At 46.1% G+C, this 26,502-nt stretch overlaps 1 protein-coding gene across 2 annotated transcripts in view; it reads left to right on the top strand.

The window, feature by feature from the left end:
• The window catches only part of IFNAR1 (interferon alpha and beta receptor subunit 1), a 342,571-nt gene that overhangs the window by 246,297 nt on the left and 69,772 nt on the right, over positions 1 to 26,502 (top strand). For both annotated transcript variants that reach the window (XM_069636295.1, XM_069636294.1), the window contains exon 8: positions 3,969 to 4,126. In XM_069636295.1, the coding sequence (XP_069492396.1) occupies positions 3,969 to 4,126 (158 nt within the window). The remainder of the gene's footprint in view (positions 1 to 3,968; positions 4,127 to 26,502) is intronic.

The raw sequence follows: 26,502 nt of genomic DNA, 5'->3' as shown, positions 1-26,502 counted from the left end.
GGGTTGCCTAGCAACCAAATCACAACATTGCAGCGGGCATTTTAACGACGCCGCAGGCTCCTCCTAGCTCCTTCAGAGACGACAGTGAAATAGGGACAAATGGGCAAATGGCGGTAAAAGGCTGCAAGATACAGGCACACAAGCAGGCCAAACGTGCTTCACCTGTTGAGTGCAGGAAGCGGGACGAGCCTCCTCGTCGACATGCAGGATGTCGAGCTGTTTCACAGCAGAGTGGCGGTGCTGGAGGGAGAGGGCTCCAATCCCGGAGCGGCAAAAAAGGGAGAACAACAAGAAGACCCACAGTGGCCGATCGTAACTGCTGTGTAGGGAAATAGCGGGTAAACTTACTGCGAAGATATTCGGCCCCTTGATCATGCAGCGCACGGTATACCAGGCATAGAGACTTTGAAACAATGCGCTGGGACACTAGCAGCCATTGTAAAGACCGCAACACCGGCAAAATATGGGCCCCATATGGGGAACCCGTGGCCACTTTAGCAGCCATGTTCTGAAAACGCTGAAGTCGCTGAACTAGAGCCTTAGGCTGTGCCAGATATAGTGGGTTGCAGTAATCTAAACGGGTAAGTACTAAAGCTGCAACCACAGGAGGAAGTAGAAACTGGAATGAGAGGGAGCACCTTCTTCAATAATTTAAGGTGAAAATGGCCCACCTGGCAGGCTGCAGCCACTTGCGCCTCCATCGAGAGTGAGGCGGAGACAACCACACCCAGATACTTCACCTTGACTGATGGACTGGAAGGGGACACAGAGAAGAAGGCCAAAAGGAGGACACCCAGAGTGAAGGATCAGGGGGGGGGGAAACCCACCACCAACACCTCTGTCTTGTCTCCATTCAAATTCAGCCAATTGTGGTTCATCCATGCCCCCACGGCAATCAGACAATGACTCAAGCACAGCGACAACTCAGCCTGATCAAGATCCAACCGGTTCAGGATCTGAGTGTCGTCGGCATAAGAATAGCACCTGATGCCGAAGGAGCGGATCGGAGACACACAAGAGGCCAGATATAAATGTTGAAGAGAATAGGAGACAAGGAAGAGCCCTACGGTACACCATAAAAAAGAAAAAATACCAGAAAGAAAAAGAGGAAGTGAAAGAGTCTGTGTTCTATCGGTCAGGAACGAAGTGAGCCAGGCATCAACCTGACCCGATAGTCCAACTTGGGCTAGGTGGGTGAGCAGAATGGGGTGGTCAACAGTGTCAAAAGCCGCAGAAAGATCTAATAAGATCAGGGAGTCAACCCCTCCTGCATCCACCTGCCTGGCCATGTCGTCCTGAACCGAGACCAACACGCTCTCCGTACCCCAGCCCGGTCTAAAACCTGACTTAGCAGTGTCAAAGAGCCATGTGGATTCCATGAATGAGGAAAGCAGAGGAGACACCAGTGATTCAAGAAGTTTCAAGAGAAACGGCAAAAGTGAAATAGGGCGGTAATTAGAAGGCAGCAGAGGGTCATGCGACGACTTCTTAAGGAGGGGAATCACTGTGGCCGCCTTAAGCTCAGATGGAATAATGTCGGACTGGCAGGACGCATTAACTGCCGCCGTAATCTCCCACATCAGCTCAGCAGAAATATCTTTCATCACCGCCAGGGGAATAGCATCTGGGGGATCCCCTGAGTTAATATGCTGAATAGCAATAAACAGATCAGTCTCAGAAAAGAACGGAAAGGAAGACCAACTATCAGGGAATTGCCAGGCTCGTAGGAGCTTGGATTAACGCCTCAGAGGAAGGAGTAGATGTAATCGACGCAATATTGGCACATATTGTTTCAATTTTTTTCTACAAAGAAAGGTGCCAATGAATCACGAAACTCCTGTGTGGGACTAACAGACAGGGTCAGTCTAGCTGCAGAGGAAAGAGACCTAACCACAGAATTGAGAGCCTTAGGGTGACAAAGTGATGACTAGATTTTATGGGCATAAAGGTTTTCTTGTTACAAGGCTGCATAGCATCCAAAGTGCAGTGCACAGAGTTGATCCAGTAATCAAACCGTCTCAGCTTTCAAACCCAGGGCAGAAAGACACAAGGTTGTTGAAACCAGCAGGAGCAAGGGTGAAGGGGTAATCTAAGAGCAATCTGAAAAACAGAAACACGGTTTGTTATCCAAGAAGTCAAGTAACAACTGTACCAGAGCGTAATCCAAAGAGGGAGGTCAATGAGACAGAAGCAGGGTTTGTTACCAGGAAGTCGGAACAAAACGGTGTTGGAACTTAATCCAAAAAGAGAGGTCAACGTCAGTAGGATCAAAAGCAGGAAATCGTCAGAGGTTCGAACGCCAAGTATTTACTTCAATTAGAAGCACCAGCGCCATAGAACTCTGTTCCTTTATTCATTGCAGGCTTGGAAACTACGTCCCAACGTACCAGCGTACGTCGGGTAACCATGTCTACATGTGGCGTCTTGCGTTGTGGAAGCGCAGTAGTCGGCGTACAACATCTACACATATGGCGTTGGAATAGGTTCCATGGTAACCGCCAGGAATGGAAGGAAAGGGACCGAATACTGCGCTGTTTGCGTAGCACGCAGGAATTCCTTCCTTGAGTCATGACACCCTACCTCTTCAATATCTACTTGGCCTCTTTGGCCCACCTGATTTCTACCTTCTACTCTAACTTTCAGTCTTGTGCGGATGACACTCTGCTCTCTTTCAGGCTCCACTCAGCCTCCTCTCCACTCTCGCTCATTCCTGACTGTCTATCCGCAATTCAGGTTTGGTGTGCCTCCAATGATCTCTGCCTTAATGCCAGTAAAACGAAGATCCTTCTTATTGGAACCCCTGCTCCCTCTTTCCCTCTCTCACTCTGACTGCCCTCCTTGGGCCCTCTTCCTTTGCCCTCTTCTACTCCACTCTCTCATTCTCTCCTCACATCATGGACCTGGCCAAGAAGACCCACTATCAGATGCACCTTCTCAGAGGTATTCTTCCTTTTCTCACTTTCCCCCAAAAGCTCACTGTCTCCAGAGCCCTGGTTCTCTCTAGGCTGGACTATTGCAACAGCCTCTTTATCAACCTGCTTTCCTCAACTCTCTGCCCTCTGCAACTAATCCAAAACAGGACTGCAAGACTTATCCTTGGCCTCAGGCCCAGGGACTGTATCTCTCCAGTCCTAAAATCTTTACACTGGATCCTGGTGGCTGCAAGGATCAAGTTCAAGACCCTCTGCATCGTCCACAAGGCTTTCTGGGACCAGGGCCTGCACTCCGTCCAACTCTCTCTTCCAAAATACCTTCCTTCTCGAGCCCTTTAGCTCAGCTACCTCCAAATATCTGAGGGTCAGATGCTTCTCCAGGCAGAGAGTGGGGGTAGATCTCTCTCCTCTGCAGGGGCCTCCCTGCCCCTCTCCAAATTGATCCGGATTACCTAAAGTTCCGGAAGCAGCACAAGACCTTCCTTTTCTCCTCTGCTTTCTCTCTCTCCCTCCCCTGCTGACCTTACTATCTGCTGCGTCATCTGGTCGCTTGGCTGATCAGTCTCCCCTGCACTGCTTCTGGCCCACGGCGCTTTGGGCGACTGTAACTGCATCCTCTACAGACCCCTGCCCCCTTGCACTTACCCAGAGCCGCAGTGCCCTGGCTGAATTTACTCTGGGAAATGCTGCCCTATTTGTACTTCCCCCTTCCCTCTTCCTGGCACTTTCCTCTTCCATTCCCCCGGCACCTTGCGTTGTCGCATTTGCATGATCGGAATGACACAGTCAGATTGTTTGTTTTATCCTCTCTCTGTCCCCCCCCCCTTGTCTTGTCGCGCCTAGAAACACTTGTGTACAGGCATGTTATAATGACTTATAAAATATCTTGTAGTCAACTTTTCTCTTTAATCTGAAATTGAAACAGCAAAATGTTATGTTTTTGTTAATGAGGTATTTGCAAATGTACATTACAGTTAAATTGTCGTCTGATGTAATAGCAGTACTACCAACCTGAATGAATATGTTACATTGTAGCTGAAATTGGACCACCGTCAAATATAAATGTCAATGTCAGCGATGGTATACTGCAAATTAAAATGGCACCTCCAGGAGAGCCCGAAAACCAGTCGATGACAGAATATTATACTTTGTCTTACAATGTAGTGCTGTGGAAAAATTCTTCAAAGTGGGAGGTAAGATCAAAAATGTTTAAAAAATTGTACTGTGAAATATGTATTGATTTGTCAATTTGTTTTTAATTGAATTTAATGTAAAAATGCAAAACAGCTTTATTCGAAACAGTAGCTAAGTGTCCCCAAATGATACAGTGTATTTCACCTACTTCATTACTGCTTTCGATTGCTTGGCTGTCTTGCTTAAAGGGGTAGTTCGGTCAGAAATGTTATTGGCCCAATAGATCAGGCATTTATTTTAAATCATACATCGATCGTTCTTAAAAAAAAAATTCCAATGTAACTTACCTAACTTTTTCTCACTTTAACACATGCGAAAACGACAGGTTGGGTATCACCATGTTGTTGATCTGCTTAGAAATCACATGCTATGCATAGGCCGACATCTAGTGGTAGTCGTGGAGTATTGCATGACTTAATTTGAAAAGGGACGTCAACTGGGCATGTTTGTAATACCATCCCTTGTGTGACGTGTACTGTACCCATGATCCTTCACGCGTCGAGGTCCCTCAGATTTTCCGCCATAGTAGTCTGTCGCTATTTGCAGAGTTCCTTGGCCAACACTATTTATTATAAAAGTTAAATATCTATATTAATCGTTCGCGTCCACTCGTATTCATCCTTTTGACGACCTTCCTTTAGTGGCTTTCGACAAATATGTCCAGATCTGAAGCTTTCGATGACAGCCCCTCGCTACTCGACGAGCTGTTGGCTTCGGCCTGCACCAGGCCTCGGCCTGTTACAGTAAGGCGAGCGGGGTTTTATATACATTTACACGTGTCTTTTCTTTCCTCTCCTCTTTACACTCGTTGTCATGCTGCCTTTTACACACATTATGAAAAATACAACTATTACATTTTGCCTGTCTTGCAATTGCAAATATCCTCAGAAGGACACGCACTGTGTGTGCAATCATTGCCTCCCTAGAGATGGTTCTGAAAAACACTGTAAATCCTGTAAATTGTTTAAACTGTTAGAAGAACGACGTACAAAACGTGGGATGGCCCACACCATGTAGGCTGAGGCATCCATTGATCTCCCAAAAGGAGCTGAAGAGTCTGAGGAGGAACAAGGCAGCTACGGCGCACAGAGTGACGCGAGAGATGACATGGGTTCTGCCGAATTCCTAGTGCCATTCCCTGTCTCCCATAAGCAGGCCAGCGGTCCTGTGATGCAGACCACACGCGGCAACCAAGGGACACATTCACACTGCACTAAACGCACAACGCCAAGCCATACGTTGACTAAATCATCTGACAAACACAGCCATGCGATGTCACAACAAAGTGGTTTAACCCTTTCAGGCTTGAGGTGTCCTTTGTCCTCTGGGCCCTCACCTACTCGATCACTGAATGACAAACACCAAATACAAGCGCTGAGCAAGATACCTACTGACACCGTGCCTAAAAAGTATTTCGAGTGGATTGTGTTCTCCAACGTATTCCTCATTTTAGATGTATTCCATCCAGCTTTGCTGCTCTTCTGAAATTTTTTCGGCAGAGGGCGCCGTGCGTCGATGTCGTCGAGTCGATAGTCCCTCGAGGGCCTCTGTCGAGGGTGACGTCATCGGGTGTATAAGTAGCACGCGCGGCGCCCGTTGGCCTCCGTTCCGTTTTTCCGCAGTACGTTGCTTTGGACATTCGGCGCGCCTCGAGTTCTGTCAGGAAATATAATATTACGAGAAGAAATAATGTCCTCGTCATCGACGCCGACCACAACCCTGAAATCGGGTTTTAAGAAATGCAAGTCGTGCGGCTCAAAAATGTCGATCACAGACCTGCACCGCAAGTGTTTGTGGTGTCTCGGGGAAGGCCACGACATGGAGGCCTGTTTGAAGTGTTAGGCGATGACGGGAAAGGCCTTGCGAGAAAGGAGAGGGAAGCTACAGGTAGGTCAGAACAATCGGAAAGCCTCTAGCGTTGAGTCGAGACCCCATTGGGAAAAATCTCCTCGACGCGAAAGGCATAGATCCAGATCTCAAAGCGATTCTCATCGCTCGTCGTCTTGTTCGAAAAAGTCGAAGAAACGATGCCATAGATCTCCCTCCACCTCGTCGTCAGACGAGTCTCCGAAAAATGAAATGCCCCACAAAACATTCATCTTAAGAAGAGTGGGAAGCATTTAGGGTCAAAATGATGGAGGTGTTTGAGAAAGCGAAGCCTCGGTCCACGCCTTCTTCGGAAGCCGGCCCTCGAGCCCGGGTGATCATAAAAGGAAGGATAGAGAACCTTCCAGGACGCCGAGCGAAAAACACTTGAGTCGAGTTGACTGCTCGAGGTCACCAAAGCCGTCCGAGACCTTCCACACCTCAAAGGGGAAACTGTCGAAAGGCTGCCTCGACGCCCTCGAAGCAGACCCTGTAGACAACCACGATGTCATCGACGCCGTCATCGACATCGGCGCCGAAACCTTTGGCGCCAAAGGCTCCAACCAAGCCAGGGCAGCTAGAAAAGGAGAAGGAGAATACTGCAAGACATGTATCTTCTTCAAAATCTAGTAATACACCTCCACCTCCTCTCCCAGAGAAGGTTTTCAAGCCTCTCCCTAGGAAGGAGTTTTTCAAATCCTTGACCTCAATTTTTGAGGATCAGGAGAGATCCGAAGAGGAAGATGTACCTTTTGGGTTGGAATATGGCACCCAAAATGTCCCAGAATGCTTAATATCGGAAGAAAGCAGGATGAAGGATTTGGAGGAGTCCTTACATAATGCAAGTGGCATTGATACCTCTTCTGAGAATGATTTTGGTAGACCAGATCCAGGAGAGCATGCCAGTCCATCTTATCGCCAATTAATGACCAAGGTGGTAGACTACTTGGGATGGGCTAAACCAACAGCCCAATTCGTCCAGGACAATTTGACAGACATAATTGGATCATGGTCCCACTGAAGACCCAGTTTTACCTTTTCATGTAGCCTTACAAAACAGGGTGGCCAAGAATTGGGAAACTCCGGATTCTATTCCTCCTGTGAATAAATCCCTAGCATCAAAATACCGCCCAGCCAATAGCGACCCCGGCTATCTGTCAAAACATCCAACTCCTGAGAGTTTGGTCATACAGGCAGCCACAGCTTCCAACAAACTTGCGTACCCGTCTATCCCTCCAGACAGGGACGATAAGCGTGTGGATGGTTGGGCACGGAAGGTATTTTCAGCCGGGAGCATGGCATTAAAATCTGCCAACTCCACATGTGCCTTGGCAAAATTTTCGTACACTCTGTGGGAGTGCATCGCAATGGCAGGGGAGCACATACCAGAAGGGGAAGAAAGGGAACGTTTCCTATCCATCGTTAGAGATGGAAAGAAGGCCATGCAGGAGTCCCTTCAATCTGGATTGGACACTGCGGATAGTGTAAACAGGTCCATGGGCACTAGCACGGTAATGCGCAGGTTTGCGTGGGTACGGAAGTCGGGTTTTGCACCGGACTTCAGAACCGCCTCCTGAACATGCCTTTTGACGGGTCTCACCTTTTTGGCAACAAGGCTGACGAGAGCCTTGAGATGTTGCAGACCTCAAAAGCAGCGGCCAAATCTTTAGGAGCTGCTATTAGGCAACCTCAGCCTTTTCGTGCACAAGGACAATCATGGAGGGGACGATCCTATCGTTATTATTCCTCATACGAGAAGATGAGAGGAATGGCCAGTCAAAGGGGTCAAAGAAAAGCCACTCGTGGTGGACGAAGAAAACGTGCTAAGCCAGCTCCAGCTGTAGCCTCTTTGCCATCAGCGGCTGCAACATCCGCCACAAAACCACTTTGAGGACTTGCACCACAAAACACTTGTAGTAGGCAGGCTGTCGCAGCATCTGCAAGAATGGTGAGCCATTACTTCAGATGTTTGGGCTCTAGAAATAATAGCCCAAGGCTATTGCCTTCTTTTTTCTAAAGCAACCTCAAAGCAATCCACCAGGGAGACACCCGTTGAAGTTTTCAAATCCGCTCCTACAGCAGGAAGTTCTAACCCTGCTGGAGAAAGGTGCCATAGAACCAGTACCTGCAGCAGAGAGGAACAAGAGTTGGTACTCCCCGTGTTTTTTGATCCCCGAAAAGGACGGAGGACTGAGACCCATCTTGGACTTAAGAAGCTTGAACAAGTTCCTCAGGAAGGACAAGTTCAAGATGGTTACTCTTTCTCAGATCCTTCAGGCCCTTCAACTCCAGGACTGGTTGGTGTCATTGGACCTCCAGGATGCTTATTTTCATGTGCCGATTCATCTCAAGCACAGAAAACACCTGAGGTTCGTTGTTGGCGACTCGCACTATCAGTTTCGAGTCCTGCCATTCGGGTTAACCTCTGCGAGGGTCTTCACCAAGTTAATGGTAGTGGTGGCAGCGCACCTCAGGAGAGGGGGGATTCATGTCTACCCCTACCTGGACGACTGGCTGATCACAGTGCGCTCTGCCAAGTCAGCTTTGGATCATCTGAAAGTCACCTGCCACTTCCTACACAAACTGGGCTTCTCCCTCAACTTAAAGAAGTCTCAAATGACACCTTCCGAACAGCTTCAATACATAGGAGCTGTATTAGACACATCCTTGGGAAAGAGCGCACCTCCCAAGACGAGGGCTCAGGACATTCTTCAGATGGTTTCAAAATTCCAAAATGCCCAGAATCTCCAGGCTTACGACTTTCTACGGTTGCTCGGCCTCATGGCATCCTGCATTTTTCTGGTGCCAGAGGCACGCTTGAGGGTGAGATCCCTTCAATGGGCCCTAAAGACTCAGTGGTCCCAGTTCTCGGGTCAAATGACGGATCTTCTTCAGATTCCGAACAAGGTCAGACAAGACCTTCTATGGTGGACCTGTGCAGAGAACATCTTAAAGGGAGAACCCTTTTGGCAACCATGGCCGGAGGTCACAGTAGTGACGGACGCCTCCCTCCTGGGGTGGGGAGCACATGCCAACGATTTGACAATAAACGGTCGCTGGTCTCCATTGGAGTCCAAACTACATATCAACCTTTTGGAGCTGAGGGCAATCAGACTAGCGCTGAAGGCCTTCCTGCCATCTGTCAGGGAAAAGAATGTCCTGATAATGACAGACAACACAGTGGCCATGCACTACCTAAACAAAAGAGGAGGTGTGGGGTCACTATCCCTGTGCAGAGAGGCAATGCGGCTCTGGTATTGGGCGATTCAAGAGGGAATCTCTTTAACGGCAATTCATCTAGCCGGGGAAGAGAATATGACGGCAGATGCTCTGAGCAGGCAGAGCACGGTGTCTCATGAATGGGAATTGGCTCAGGAAGTCATTCAAGAGATCTTCGCCCTTTGGGGAACCCCTCAGGTAGACCTATTCTCAATCTGTACCAACCGAAAATGCAAAAGGTATTGCTCAAGGGAATGTCCCCCGAGAGGAGCCCTGGGGGACGCGTTCGTGGTGGAGTGGAATTTTCCACTATTGTACGCGTTCCCTCCGATTCCCGTCATTCCTCAGGTCATCAGGAGGCTGAGACGCTTCGCGAACCGCATGATCCTAATTGCCCCGGATTGGACCAGGAGAACGTGGTATCCGGACCTTCTAGATATGTCCATCTGTCCTCCAGTACGTCTTCCTCAGAGAGAGAACCTTCTCTCTCAAATGGAAGGTCAGGTTCTCCACCCAGAGGTCAGAACACTCAACCTTCATGCTTGGTATCTGAAAGGCTGAGATACAGGGATTGGAACCTTCCAGATGATGTGATGGAGGTGTTGCTTTCGGCAAGAAGGCCAGCAACAAAGTCTCAGTACCGTTGCCGTTGGAAAAAGTTTTGCAACTGGTGCAGGGAAAAGAATGTCGATCCTTTTCTATGTTCTATTCCGGAAGTACTATCTTTCCTTCTGACCCTAGCACATAGAGGCCTGAATATCGGAACAATAAAAGGTTACCTTGCGGCGCTTTCCATCTTCAAGCGCTCATCGGAAGAATGCTCCTACTTCAAAATTCTATTTGATAACACAATTCATAAAAGATCTCACTAATGCGTTTCCTCCTCACCCATTTCAAGTACCGATTTGGGATCTAAATTTGGTATTAAAATTCTTAATGTGTGCCCCTTTTGAGCCTATGCACACGTGTCAATTAAGATTATTAACATGGAAAACAGCATTCTTAGTTGCTCTAACATCAGCAAGAAGAGTGAGCAAATTGCAGGCACTATCTTCTGGGCCACCCTATACTGTGTTCCATAAGGACAGGGTTGTGTTGAGGGTTAAACCATCATTTTTACCAAAGGTAATATCTGATTTTCATGTAAATCAGAAAATTGTTTTACCCTCATTCTATCCTCCACCTCATCCATCTAAGGAGGAAGAAAGACTACACAGACTGGACCCAAAAAGAGCTTTACGCTTTTACATCTCTAGGCTTTCTAGACTTAGAGCGGACAACCAGTTGTTTATAGCCTACACTGGAAGAAAGCTGGGTCATTCAGTAACAAAACAAACAATTTCGCGCTGGATCATGCTTTGCATTTCGGAATGCTACAGACTAGCACAAAAAGACCCACCTGAAGGGTTAAGAGCTCATTCCACCAGAGGCATCGCCTCTTTCCCAGCCCTTCAAAGAGGTGTCCCTATAAGGTCCATTTGCGAAGCAGGAACCTGGTCTTCGCTTCACACCTTCTCAAAATTCTATAACCTGGATGCTTCCCAGTCTAGGGAGCTAACTTTTGGAAAAGCAGTGCTTTACTCTGCCATCTAAGGGCATTTAAAAAAATATATATATATCTGACCCCTCCTCCAGAGGAAATATGCAAAATACTGCTTTGGGCACCTATCTAAGATGAGGAATACTTTGGAGGACACAATTCACTCGAAGAACAAGTTACTTCTTACCTGGTAACGTTCTTTCGATTGGATGTTCCTCCAACGTATTCCTCATCGCCCTCCCAACCTATCCCTCTGTAGATTTTTTCCGAGTTATTGCCATCTCAAATCTCGCAAGGCTGATACCTGTCTGCCGGCACAATCTACACAGTACAAGATCACAGATACAAAAGAGGGGAAAAACAGAACTGAGGCCAATGGGCGCCGCGCGTGCTACTTATACACCCGATGACGTCACCCTCGACGGAGGCCCTCGGGGGACTATCGACTCGACGACATCGACGCACGGCGCCCTCTGCCGGAAATGTTTCCGAAGAGCAGCAAAGCTGGATTGAATACATCTAAGATGAGGAATACATTGGAGGAACATCCAATCGAAAGAACGTTGCCAGGTAAGAAGTAACATGTTCTTCTCTTTGTGTGCCAAAAAACAAGCACTGAAACATAAATCTTCAACACATGTCCACGGTGCGTCCAAATTCGAACAGATATGTCTGAAGCACGTTTTGAAAACTGTTTCCAAAACCACAGGTAGTCAAGTAAAATCAAGTACAGTTTCCACGCCCATTGACGACACGTCAAAACAAACCCAATACACAGCTTCCACTTCTCCTTTGTCAGAAGCTTTACATTCTCAAGGAAAGGATTCTTTGGATCCTTTTCAGTTTCATGATGTCCCCAGTTCAAGCCAGTGGACTAGAGAGAAGTTTGAGCGAACCATGAAAAGAATCTCATGTTTTTTTGATTTCATGGACAGACACCCTCACTTATTTACAGACCCACGGGGGGACCTCCTGCTGAACCAAAGGTTAAAGGTTGCACTCAGTTCCCCCCCCAGCCCCCCCAAAAAAACTTTGTCTGCACACACTGATGATCAAGGCTTATCAGGGGATATATATATCGTTAATGACCAACACCAGCATGGTGATCAGTATTCTCAAGATGACCAGTATGCTCCGGATCAGTACTATGACAATGATGATCCAGATACATATGTCTTACGGTCACCTAAAGGCCAGGATCAGTCCATTACTGATTCTCCTATACATGACCAGCTGTAATATAATGACATGACCATTAAAGCAGCAGAGCTTTTTAAAATTGAAACACAGGAAGCCCTACAAGACACAGACTTTGTGGACGATATTTTAGGAGACAAAGAAATCAGTAACACAGTTTATTCCATTACTACAATCAGTCTTGAGATGCATTCAGTCCTCCTTTACTGACTCCCTCCTTAGACAGAGCTGTAAACCAGAGAATAAGGAAACATTTAAACATGTGCCTACAGATCCCCTCTATATTAGCTTCTTAAGCAAGATTCCTTGGTTGTTACAACCACAAGAAAACGAACAGTTACCCCGTTAGCATCTGCACCTCCTGAGAAGGAGAGCAAAAAATGATATACCCTAGGCTGGAAAGTTGCCACTTCAGCAGTGTACCAAACCCGCAATGTAAATAATACTACCTTGTTGGCTGGTTATAACTTCCACCTATGGGACACTTTACTTCAACAGCTAGATACAGGGCCTCATCACAAGTTTGGTGGTAACCCTTAAATCCGGCGGTAGCGCTATTACCGCCGGATTTAAGGGTCTGCCAAATCAGGACTTCGGCGGATTTCTCCCCAGCTCTGAGCTGGGGGGAAATCTGCTGAAAAGTCACACTCATACCGCCGGCGGTAAATCCGCCGGCGGTATGAGCGTGAAAATTCCCCATTGAGCCCAATGGGGACTGGGGCATTCCCGAATGGGCTCAGTGGGGAATGGGGACTTCCAATACCGCCAAATCCGTGATCCGGCGCTAGTAGCGCCGGGGGGTTTGGCGGTAGGGCAGATGGCGCCAGCGCTATTAGCGCCGGCATTACCGCCCAACTCGTGATGAGGCCCACAGTTTTATGAGCCTTTAAAATCCCAAATCTAAAATACAGTATCTGAGGGAAAACGGGATGCCAACTGCATCCTTAAAAACAATTCAGACACAGCAGTTAACGCTGGCCGCAATATTGCAGAAGGAACACTTTTGAAACACCACTCTTGGCTACACCAATCTGGATTTAAGCTAGACACAAGCTACTTTACTAAACATGCCCATTGGACCCAATATTCTCTTCAGCAAAGCTGCAGACAATGTTCTTTAAAGTGCCAAAGAAGAGTTCAGGACCGTAAAGACATTAGGTCAGATATCAAATAAACCCTATGTACAACAGGAGGTATTTAACACACGCCATTCCTTTTGCAGGAAGGGATTCCCATGCTCGTCGCAGATAGGATACAATCAGGGCCAGTCCTCTTCTTGGTTTTCCTCTCCAGGTCAATCGTCCCCTTATCAGTCCAGTTTTCAAAGGGGCTACAGAAGAACTTGAGGTATAGGTAGAGCTGCCACTGCTGGAGGGGCTGAAGACTCTAAGCAATGACATTCCCGTCCCATGTCTCCCCAGTGAGAGGCTGCATTTCTCTATTCGCCCACATATGGGAGAGAGTCCCATAGGGATCAGTGGGTTCTATCAACATTAGGAAAGGGTTACTCCATGAAGTTTCTAGAGAAACCCCAACTTCCTCTGCCAAGACACATGTCTCCACAGCATCAGGAAATCAAGTCTCTCCTACAAAAAAAGGCACACTAGAGCGGGTTTTATCTCACAGGGTAAACAAGGGTATCTATTCAGTGCACTTCCTAGTGCCAAAAACGGATTTACTATGCATCCTGTGTTATACCGGCGTCCAGCCAACACGTGTGTTTTACCACAAATGTTTCATATGACAACACTCCAAGACGTTATTCCCCTCTTAAAACAGGGGGATTACATGGCAACTTTGGACAGTAAAGATGCATACTTTCATATTTCAATGCTACAAGTGCACATAAAATACCTGCGCTTCCAACTAGGAAATACCCACTATCAGTTCAAAGTGCTCCCCTTCTGCATTTCATCAGCACCTAGGGTGTTCACCAAAGTTCTAGCATTGGTAAAAGCACACTTGCGAAGGCAATCCATCCCAGTGTACCCTTATCTGGATGACTTGCTCATAACTGGAGACGCCCAACAAAGGTGTCAAAAGAACACTCGAGCACTATGTTACAATTGGATTTCTCAATAAAAAAAGTCAAGTCTCATCCTCAGTCAAGTAAAGCAATTCTTGCTGGGAGCCCTAATAAAAACTCAGGAGGGCTTAGTCTTTCCCTCAAATGAAAGAGTTCAAAACATGCTGTTCCAAAAGCCTCATTATGTGGCTGGTCAACCGTGCGCAAGCCAATGCGCCTTCTCTGAATGATGGCTTCTTGCATATACCTGGTCCTACACACATGGCTGTGCATGCGTCCTGTGCTAGAGTGGCTAGTGAAAGAATGGTTTCAGGAAAGCTGTCAGTGGGGCATCAAGTGGTCTTTTCGCAGCCCTTAGTACAGGCTCTGCACTGGTGGTCCATAAAAAATGTGTTAAAGGGGAAACCCTTTCACAACCTACCAGTGCAGGCCACTCTCAAAGCAGACGCCTCACTCTTAGGGTGGGGAGCATTACCTTCAACACTGCGCAAATCATATGGAAACAATCAACAGCATAACATCACATCAACCTACTAGAATTGCTAGCAGTCGTCAAAGTGCTACAAGCATTTCAATATCAATTGGCAGGACAAACAGTACTAGTCCTCACAGACAATACAACTGCCATGTTCTAGCTCCACAAGTGGGGGACACACTCTCTAAATCTTTCCAAGTTAGCCCAAAATATTTGGAAATGGTCTCTACAGTGCAACGTTTTCCTATCTCAACACTTTCCAGGGAACAAAATTCACTAGCAGACACATTAAGCAGAAATCTGCAGCTTCCCACGGAATACAAGTGGCAAATTAATACAGATATTTTACACCCAGTCGACGTTCCTTTTTGAATTTCAAAAACAAGTCATGCAAATACCACTAGATGTCAGCCTATGCATAGCATGTGAATCCAAGCAGATACAAGCATCAGAAATATGATTACAGTAAGTAATGTATGCCATATATTCCTCAGCAAAATGTTTCTGACTTGATTCAGTTCCCTTGCATCCATTAATCTGAACCTGGTGAAATCTTTTTCTCACAAAACAAGCTATTTGCACCGAGCACAGATGTTTTTCATCCTTTTACCAAATCATGCTCTCAGTTCTCTGTCTCTCTGCCTTCCTTTCTCCCGTGTCCTCAGTGTGTACCATCCATAGCTGTCTTCACTTCTCTTAAAAGAGATTCTTCCATGTATCATTTTGTAATGAAATTTGAGGGTAATTACAAGTGCCACCTTGGACAACAGTAACTAATGTTACCAGATATTGGTTAACTGCGAAATAATGGCTTCAAATGGACTGACACAGATATCCATTTGTCCTATGGTTTTTGTTTTATTTACACAATATTCCACCCACAGTATTGTGCTCCCTCACCTCTTGGTCAGTTGGTCCTGTGTTCGGCTGTTAGGGAGAATTCTCATTTCTCTGCTAATTCCTGTCAACCTTAGAGGCCCCAGCTCTTTTGCTGGACTTTTATCCTGCAGTGAGTGAGACTTTTTTTTCTCACTCTCATGTGTTTTTATCTGATTTGGGCTCTGTGTTTCCTTGGTTTTTGGAGTCTGACAAACTCCATAGGCATCTGATTTTTGTATTTTGACACACTGCACCCTCAGTGCAGTGTTAGGGGAAATTCTGGGGTCGGCAGAGCCGTACCTATGGTGTGCGGACCTCCAGCTCACGGAAGGCCCTAACTCCTTCCAATGTCCCAATTAAGTCGAGGTCCACACAAGGAGCAAAGGTTAACTGCCGTTTTATATTAAACAAGCAGGGACAACATACAAGGTATCAAGTTTCATCCGAGCACGTCTCGACAATTTCAGGCTTGCAGGCCATTTTTGCACGCTTGTGATGTCACAATTGTTGTCACTTACCAAAATCCTTCCCCGAACCTAACGCCACCCTTGGTTGGCTCCCAGAGTGGTAGGTCCAGTATAGGGACATATGGGGTGCCTCGTTATTGGTGGGCATGCTGTCAGGTGGTATACTTGGTTCATCCCTAAAAATTGCTACCTGAGAATTGTTAAATTGGAACCCCTGATGATTGGCTGGAGATTCCGTCTGCGAGCCCCTGTCCCCAGTGTACTGATTGGTCAGGCTGTGGGCCCCCAAGCCTGGGACCAATGTCGTTCACAGCCCGCGAGACACCTGCTCTCGTATACTGTGTATCAACAAGATGTAACTATGTGACAGTGTGTAACAGTGAGGTCTTTGCTAATGCCATGAGAGCAGTCCAGTCCCGGCGCATATTGTGGGTGGATTGTTACAGTTATGTGGCAAGGTTCAGTCTCAGACGTGGGATGGCTGCATCTTTCCAGCTTCCCGGTCTTGGCATCATGCCAGGTCGGCCGGATCACGTGTAAGGAGACTGCTAGGGAAGTTGAATTACTTCGATTTGATTTGTATTTTGGCTTGAGGTATCCTGCCCTGTAGCTGGGCTCATCGTGGCACCGTTAGTGAGGAATATTAATTTGCAACATTATGGCTTTGGCGGTGGCAGTCCCTGCCAGGGCGATTCTGCTCATTCAGCGGCTTGCAACGTCGAGATCTCTGTAAGAGGAGTTTAGTGTGCTGGATTGATCCGAGGCCTACCTAAATTCTGGTTATGCTTCCAGTATGATTACTCAAGTTTAAAAGCATGCAATGGGTGGCCAGGTCACTCGAGTGTTCCTGTCCATCCATAGGGTAAATGGCGAGTAGAATCTCGAAGCAAATACACAAGCTCTTCTGGCATCTGCGTTTCTGCGGTGCGATAGCGGGCCTATATGAAAAATAACAAACATGCAGGCGGGATGTGTGTCACTGTCCTCTGGCTCATAGAACTGTACGCTTATGTTCTTCGTGTGGATTGGTGTGTGAGGGGCCTGACTGTGCCGATTGCATGTGTGCTTCCTATCTAGCGCGGCTATGTCGTCATGGAGTCTCTAACGACCTGCAGCATGGTCTGCGGGGGTGTCAATCGAGTTGGTCCATATAATCGTCTCCAGCTCGGTCTTGGTTGTCATTGGTTGTGTTGGCTAAGGCTCTTGCCATCGTGGGGTTGATCGGGCGGATGGCTGGATGTCTGTCGTAGTGTGAGCTTCCGTTGGGAGCGGTGGGACTAGGTGCAATCTCTGATAGTCGATAGTTGTTGTGTCGGGAGTGCTTCTTCCGGTTAGGGGCCCCATCAGGAGGGAAAGGACACTCGGATTTTCCCTCTTCAAGTGTCACAGAGAAGTCCTTTGGATTTCTCATAAGGTTTAAATATCTTCTCTTGGGTGAACTACTGTTCCCAAGAGTAGTAAAGTGAAATTGAATTTACTTACCTTTTTCCTGTGTAGGTCCAGCACACCCCATCTTATGTGGAGTGCTGGGGGGGTTACTTAGTATCCCCTTTTCCTACTTTCTCTGGTAACATTTATTTTTACCCTCACTACATTTAATGGCTGGTGGCAGTGGTTTAATCTTCCTACCATTGTGCATTTTTACCGCAGGCTAAATCCTCATCTGCAGTATAGCACCCATGGGTGACCATTGTGTCAAAATGGCCCTGGTCTTCTTTTCTTGCCATTTCTTGTTTGTGAGGACTTTCTTGAGTTTTACTCTGCGCGCCAAACCAGGTTTAACCCTTTTGTTTGTTTTTCCTTTTGTGGGCTTCATTCTGCATCCCGCCTCTGGATCCAGGGTGTCTGGAAGGGCACAAAGTGAGGGAGGTGTCCAAAACTCCCTGTCCTTAGTCTCCTTGGTTACCTGAATGTACCTTTTGGCTGCCCTGGCTCCCTGCAGACTCTTCTAACCCATTGACTTTGGTTCCAACTGTCCCTCATAGATGGTTTGATTGTATCTTTATTTTATTAATATCGCGCACCTGACCCGGAGGTAATTGGGCGCTATAGGATAGTTGTGGTTACAAGGCATAGAATAGACAGTTATATGCATGAATACAGTTTGAACATTCAAGGTAAAGTTACAATGGTACATATATGCATATTAAACATTATACATATTATACATTGGGTCATGGCGGTAGTATGTGCCAATCACCTAATGGTTAGTGGTATCAAGAGCTGTTGTTTTATGTTTTATTTAGTATCCAAGTACTAGCATGGCTTCTGAAATTGTTAAAGGTTTGAATGGTTTGAATAGTCTGAGGGAGAGTGTTCCAAAGCTGGGCGGCAAATACTGGGAAGCTAGAACCTCCGGCTCTTTTTAGATTGTATCTGGGCACCACCAGACATGCTATGTTGGAAGATCTGGTGATTCTGTTGGATACCTTCCATGTGAACTTATCTGTAAGGTAGGGGGGGGGGGCTTGGTGGTTGAGCGCTTTGTGAATGAGGCAGATAGTTTTTAGGGCAATTTTGACCTGTATAGAGAGCCACCTGTGGTGCTTTCTAGTTTCTGATATATGCTCTCTTTTGGGAATATTCAGGGTGGCTCTGAGCGCGTTATTTTGCATGATCTGTAGTTTATTTAAGATGGTTTTGTTCGCTCCTAGATAAAGACTGTTGCAATAATCCAATTTGGATTGCATGAGCGCTGTCGCCAGAGTAAGGCAGATAGTGGGGGATAGTAAAGGTCTACAGGCTCTGATCAACTTGCCGGTGTAGGCTGTGACCGATGAGGTCATGTTAATCTCCTTAGTTAGGTTAGACTGGGCATCGAGGTAGAAACCTAAAGTTTTTACATGTTTGGCAAATGGTATACTGTTCCCATCGATGACGATATTTATGTAGTGAGGACTTAGTTTGAGAAGGTTGTTAGATGATCCGACTAGGAGTAATTCAGTCTTATCATCATTCAGGCAGAGGCCATGTGTGGCCATCCATGCCTGAATGATGTTGTAGACTTCGTTGATCCGCGTGACGTTTATATCATAGGTTCCTGAGAGGGGTAGGAGTATCTGGGTGTCATCCGCATAATTTGTGTAGGTGACACCCAGACGGTGCAGTTTGTCGAATAGTGGCTTTGTAAAAATGTTGTACAAAGTGGGCGAGACGCAGAATCCTTGAGGGACTCCGCAGGTGATGGGGTCAGCAGCTGCTGAAGGTGAGAACACGCGCATATTTATTTTGGCGAGGAAAGATTGGATCCAGGCAACTGCAGAACTGGAGAAATGGGCCGCTGAGGATAGGTGGTAACAAAGTATGGAGTGATCCACCAGATCAAAAGCCGCAGAGAGGTCGAGTAGAAGTAGGATGGCCATCTTTTCTTTGTCTTTCAGTTCATCGATCTGGCTTTTGAGGTCGACAAGTGCGGTTTCTGTTCCATACTGAGGTCTGAAGCCAGATTGACGGGTGCCGAGTAATTTGTGAACTTCAAGATAATCTTGTATTTGCAAGTAGGCTATTCTGTCCATAATTTTCAATAGAAAGGGGACTGTCGTATTTGGTCTATAGTTAGTGGGTATAGCCAGGTCAAGGGTCTGTTTTTTTAATAGTGGTAGAACCCAGGACTGTTTGAGGTTACTTGGGACGGAATTATTAGAGAAGGAGGAGTTTACAAGTTTAGTAATGAAAGGGGCAAGGTCTCTAGATGCATCTTTTATAATCTGGGCTGGGCAACTGTCGCCCTTGCAGTTAGATGGTTTAAGAGACGCAATGATTTTGTGGACTTCAGGAATGGTGACATTTTTTAATGTGAAACCTGAGTTAATGTGAGGGGTAAGAGCTGGTGTAGTGACTGTTAGTTGGGATCTTTTGTCAGCTATTTTGGTCTGCAGTCCTTTGATTTTATTGGAGAGGGCATTTTAAATGCTGTTACACCAGGCTTTATCCTTAGTGCATGTATCTGGCAGTGGGTTGGGGTTCTCTAGTTCTCTTAGAATGTTGAATAATTCTTTAGTACTGGAGCTGGCTTGGGCTATTCTGTAATTATAGGTTTCTTTTTTGGCCTGGATTATCTTATGTTTGTAAGTGGCAGTGATAGTGACCAGGTTAGTTTTGTTTTTAGGTGTAGGGGATGATTTCCAACGTGATTCCAATTTTCAGTGCGGAGTGTCTTTAGCTCTGGAGTGAACCACGAGTTAAGGTGGGCTATGGGTTTGCTTTTACGTAGTTTTAGCGGGGCAATATCATCAATGGCTTTAGTCATGGTCTCATTGTAGATGTTAATTAGAGTGTTAGGATCAGTGGTGTCCAGTAGGGCATTGAGTAGGGGGGCTACCAAAGGAACTAGAGCATCTGCTGTGATGTTATGTTTATTCCTTGTGAGGCAGGGGGGAGCAATAATGGGCTTTTTCTTTTCCAAGTTGTTGATATGCAATTCAAAGGTGATAAGGTAGTGGTCTGACCATACTAGCGGAGTCGGATCTAGTGGGGTGATGGTGCAATTTAGAACCGCAACCCAGTCAAGTATCCTTCCTTTTTCGTGTGTGGGTTGTTGCTAATTTGTGTATAGCCTTGTTCTAGTAGTGCAGAGGCTAGGAAGATGGCGTGTGGGTCGCTGGTGTCCTTATAACCGAGGTTGAAATCTCCTAAGATGATATTTTGCACCGTGGGTTTGGTGGTGTTGGCTGCTAGGGCTGTGATATCTTCTTCAAAGGACCCCGGAGGTCCTGGAGGTCTGCAAATGATATGTAGTGTGATAGTGCTGTTGGGTGAGGTTTGGAACTTAACTGAGAGGAGTTCACATGATGCCAATGGCATAGGGGTGGCTAGTCTTATGGTGAGAGTGTCTTTAAAGATAATGGCTATTCCTCCTCCGCGAGACGTGGGTCTGTCTGCACGGAGAATGGAGTAGTTATCTGGGACGGCTAGGGCAATAGAATGCCTCATGCAGCCAGGTTTCTGTCATTACAAGGAAGTCAAGGTTATTGTTCACAATCATGTCGGCAATCTCAGTTGCATGTGCTACCAATGACCTGACATTCATTAATGCTTCCTTAGTGGGCTGTGATTGTAGGTCCTTTGTTGGTTGACTGGGGCTAATGTCCCTTAGGTTGTTCAGGGTGGCTGTGCACCTTTTCTTTTGGTGCCTGCAATTATTGTCAGTGGATCCTGGGCGAACTGCGCGTATGATCTTATGGGAATATTGTAATCCTGAGTGCCTACTGGACGGTAGTCTGCTGGTTAGTCTCTCGTTACGCTTAGAGATGTCAGGAGGGGAGGCGGTTGAGGTTATAGGCACAGGGGGCAACTTATCATGTGTAGTGCACATATTGGAGGCTGGATGTAGTTTGGTTGTGGTTAGTGTGGGAAACGGGGGTAGTGTGGGAAGGAAAGGTGTAGGGCAATGGATAGGGTGGTGACGGGGACATCTCAGTCTGCCTAACCCTTCATCAAACTTAATGTAATGACCTCTAGTGCAAGGGGTGTCAGATGGTATAATGCAGAATGGGAACATAGTTAAAAATAGCAGTGCCTGCATTCTGTTATGATAATGGGCAATTTTAGCGAAAGCTAGCTGATACTGGGTAGTTTACAAGGCACAAATATACTGCAACCTAGAATTGAAATTTAGCAGGTAGGGCTAAATAGATAATCAACATACAGTCAGCTGTTGACATTGATAGCAGTTGGGCGCTAATCACAAATATAGTGCTGGGTTAGACTAGGCTAAGATGCATGGAGTAGGTGCAAAATCGGCTGAGGCTTAATGAACATTAGTTTGGGCTAATTCAAAAGCATAAACAGAGCACAACTAGATGCAACTTTAGCAATTCAAATGAGCACACCTAGATTCAACTTTAGCAATTCAAATGAGCACACCTCGATTCAGCTTTAGCGTTGGGAGCCAGAGTGGCGCTACTTCAAATGAGCACACCTAGATTCAACTTTAGCAATTCAAATGAGCACACCTAGATTCAACTTTAGCAATTCAAATGAGCACACCTAGATTCAACTTTAGCGTTGGGAGCCAGAGTGGTGCTAATTCAAATGAGCACACCTAGATTCAACTTTAGCATTGGGAGCCAGAGTGGCGCTAATTCAAATCAGCACACCTAGATTCAACTTTAGCATTGGGAGCCAGAGTGGCGCTAATTCAAATGAGCACACCTAGACAATGGTACATTGGTTTTATTTGTATTGCTGTAAAAGATTTAATCTAGACTTCTTTGGGGTATTCATCAAAACTTGCCTAACATTGGCGCCCATCACTCATTCGCTAGGACAAGCAGGATTGAAGGGTAAGTCATCTTCTTTGAGGCGCTGCTTCTACTAGTGCAGTTAGATCATGAAAGGGTCCATGACTACAACTACCAGAATGCCCGGAGTGCACCTCCCATGCACCAAAACAGCTGGCTTAACCTCATTCCCTGACATGCTCTCACTGTTGAGACTGTGCTAGATTGCACACCTCTGTGACCGGAAACTACTGTAGCCATATCCTTTGAGCCACCCCTTGTTTGTTTCTCCTCAATGATGCTCCCCAACAGTGTTTACTGGTCATTGCTTTCGTACCTTTTGAATCATGCTCTACTACTTACTAGTTGCCTGAATTGACCATGTACTGTTCAGATTGCCACCTGTACCTTCTTTTAAGATGGATTTCTAGAATGTGGTCCGGTGGACAGATTTTAGGAGGTCATCCTAGTTATACTGAACAGCGAACATTGAGAGGTTAGCCAAAACCTAATGAAGGTAGCAATGGAGAACAGTTCAGGCTTATTGTCAGGGGAGTGTGAATGAGGTCAGGAGCCCCGAATGAGTGCACACAGTGAAGCACAGAATAAAGGGAATTGTTAACAAACACTGGCATTATCTCTCCCAAGACAGACAACTGGGAAAACTGTACGAAACACCACCCGTATTTGCCTACACAAGGAGCAGGAATTTAAGGGACATGCCAGTCAGGAGCGACAGCCACAGACCACCAAAGAAATCCATCAAGGACGGAACTTTCCCATGCCTACAATGCACAAACTGTAGTTTAGTACAGAAAGGGGACATCATATTCCGCCCTAACTCGGGGAAGATGATTTGTTTGAAATGTCACGCCACATGCGACAGTAGCAACATCATCTACAGTATAAAATACCCCTGTGGGAAATACTACGTCAGACAGTCTACAATGAAAGTAAAACTATGATGGAACGAACACCGGTCCAACATCAGGACATGGAACATCAAGCCTCCGGCAACAAGACATTTTCTCCAAGCCAGACACCACATATCGCAAATGAGATTCCAAATATTGGAAACCATTGAGAAGAGCGGAGGAGAATGCAGCGGAGGAGAATGCAATATCCCGAGACTACTTGACTAAAGAGAAACCTTCTGGATAGAAAGGTTGAATTACTTATACCCAGGAGGTATGAATGACGAATGCAATTACGCCTGTTTCCTCTAAAACCCACAGCAACATACAGTGGGCAGTACCCCTAAACACCTGTAAACAACATTATGGTTTGTACCTTTGAGGCTTATGTATAGCATATACTTGCTTAATCAATGTTGATTATCAGTACTATGACTTGTTCACCCACAAAACATATGGAGTAATTTGTAAAGGATCCAAAATTGCAAAGTGTATAATGCAATGACACATTTCCTTAATGCAGAATTCCCGCTAATATTATGTTATGTTATTGTACACCAGATTGTATATGACACAACCCCTAGATTGAACCGTATATGCCTACTTCTGTACCCACAACTTCACCTAAAATTGTACGGGTAAATATATGGTCATAATCAGAATACAATATGACAAGCCAGAGGATTACTGATGTGTCTATGTTTACCGTAGGTTAACCCCTTGAACTGTACAATTATAATATCAAGTATCCTTTGAATCCCTTGTACTGTACAATTATAATATTAAGTATCGTGATGATGTATATTCAGCTTGACTTTTTGCAACCATGCCATGATCATGTTTTAACAATATGGATGAATGTACCACAGATCAACCTCTTGGACTGTGTAAAACACAATGGGGCTCATTCCCCGGTTGGAGGTAAGGAATTACCGGCACCGGTAAGGGTGCCGATGCCGGTAATCCCTTACCTCTGTATTCCGAGGTCCCTTTGCGGGTCCTTCCTTACCTCCTGCTTTTAGCAGGAGTTAAGTACGGGACCCGCAAAGGTACTTCGGAGGTAATTATGGTACCATAATTTACGGTGCCGTAATTACCTCCTTCCCCATTCCCATTGAGCCCTATGGGGCAGAAATGGAAATGGGGAAGGGCAAAAGGTGAATGGGGAATTACCGGTCCCTCCAACCCTGGAATGGACCGGTAATTACTCCATTCACCATGCCGGATTTGGGACGGTTTCGGAGGCAACCATGGAGCTAATTACTCCATGGTTAGCTCCAAACCCAGAATGAGGCCCAATATCAAGTATTGTCATGAGGAACATGTACATTTTATTTAATTTTTATGCATCCATGCCCTAGCATGTTTTGACTATATAGATGGACTTAGACCACAGAACTACTTCCTGGTTTTCACCACACAATGTATCCCAATAACATGCATTTGATCAGTGGTTAACCTCCCACGCATAGCAACTCCAAGCATGCATTCCGTATTACCAAAACAAACAAAAGGGTGGCCGGTGCGCAATGAAGTAATTGCGCACACTAACGCTGGTGCCATTTTTGCCCATAAACCGCAAGCCCCTGGTCGCAGAGGTCCACCCCCAGCGGCAGCACCACAAAAATAAAGAAAGGTAAGGACCAGGATCAGACCAGATTACATGCACCATTGATTAATACCAATGGGGAACCTTTAAGCAACTAAGCTATTGATTAGTTTCTCTCACCCTACCAGATGAACCTACCAGTTGCACAGGAGAAGCGCAGGAGATGTGGGTCCATACCTTGTGATATTAATGGTACTTAAAACACCAATAGAAACTTGGAGAAGCTTGTATAGGAAACCAGACCTACACCGCGACCCCTGTATCTTCACATTCTAGGACACCACTAGAAACTGCAGTGATCTAGAGAATAGATAGCAAGATAGTGCAGCACTACCAGAGATCCACCAAGATATGAGGCATTCTCAGGGTCATTAGAACCACAGTCAGGTAAATATGATTCATGTTGAAACAACACAATGTGATACTATATTAATATCCCTAAGCACTCACTGTTAGGCTTGGTTATCTTTTGTAGAAATGTAGTCCCTCAAGATGGTCCATGCGACTGAAATGCATTGGACAACAAAAGGAATGCCTATGTCTGAAGAATAAATCCTTCATTTATTTGCAAACATTGAATATTACCATTTTGTTTATTTAATGGAAATATTGTGACAACCTCAAAGGTATAACTAATTACTAGACATACCTACAAAATACTCTCAGAAGGTCCTTCCAGAAGCCTGGGTGATCCCAACCCAGACTACATTCTCAAGCTTAGTATTTAACCCACAGTGCGAGTGGGGCCATTATGGCTAAAGGATCAAATAAAACTTTAAACAAACAATAAAACTTTGGAACAGAACCAAAACATACAAATAGACAGCTGTGCCCACTCAACCAGTATCATCCAGCAGTTATATTTCTACCATTTCTGCTATATTTTTGGTTAGCTAACTGACTGTGGCTAGTGTCTTAAGATGGCCGTACCACACAATTGTTCACTTGTTGTCAAGGGTTCCCCCCTTCTCACCTGAATCCGTTCTTTACCGGCGTCATTGGATGCTGCCTTCTTTCGGATGGAACAGGTTTTGAAGAAGGCGGCCCGTGTCTCTGCCGAATCCAGAATGCGTTCAGTTTTCCAGTAGGCTGAATCCAGGAGGCAAAGTAAGTTCGCTAGAACTCGAATCCAGGAGGTAAGAAGAAGGGGGGGGGGTTCAAGGAAGGGAAAGCAGAGTGGAAAGGAGAAGAACCGCGAGCTACGGAGCACACGTCTGGTCGCTACTTCACAATAGCATTGAGACGCGCGGAGCCGCGGAAGGCGTGGTCTAGAAATAGAGAAAGGTTACGTCCAACGCATGGAGCGAGAAGGGAATGCGTTGGACGGCCATATTGGAAGTATTAATGTGTATAAGCCCGTTGTGACAGGGACCAAGAGGCCCAAAAGGGGCCCACCCTGCGAGTCATGACAGCATGCCTTCTCCGAAGACCCTTCCCTCCTGGTTTGCCCGTGTGGATGAGGTGGAACCTTCTGAGCAGCTGTGGGGCCTTGATGTTTGAGAGAGGATCCCAGGTTCTTTCGCTAGGAGGATATCCTTTCCATTCAACCAGGTATTGAAGCTGGCCCCTTCTATACCTGGAATCACAAATCCGAGATACCTCATATTCCAATTGGTCATCGACCAGTATAGGAGGAGGTCTGAAGGGTTTTTGGGAGGATGGATAGTAGGGTTTCAGTAAAGATGTGTGAAAGACTGGGTGTATCTTCTTCCAGGATTCAGGCAATTTGATCCGATAAGAAACAGGATTTATAATTTCTTTAATGGAAAATGGACCATAGTACCGAGGGGCCAGTTTACTAGGCCGTAGATGTCGGGGTAGTAATTTTGAGGACAACCAGATCTGATCACTGACTGCATAAGAAGGGCCAGGTCTTCTTCTGGAATCTGCATATTTCTTGTTCTGTTTCCTGGCCTTCTCCAAAAATTCCTTGGCTTCTTTATGTATGCTGACAAGGGTTTC

The sequence above is a fragment of the Ambystoma mexicanum genome, chromosome 7p (genome assembly GCF_040938575.1).
Source record: "Ambystoma mexicanum isolate Mex_15411 chromosome 7p, UKY_AmexF1_1, whole genome shotgun sequence".
Lineage (NCBI taxonomy): Eukaryota > Metazoa > Chordata > Amphibia > Caudata > Ambystomatidae > Ambystoma > Ambystoma mexicanum.
The sequence above is the reverse complement of the archived record's forward strand: the minus strand, read 5'-3'. Positions and strand labels throughout refer to the sequence as shown.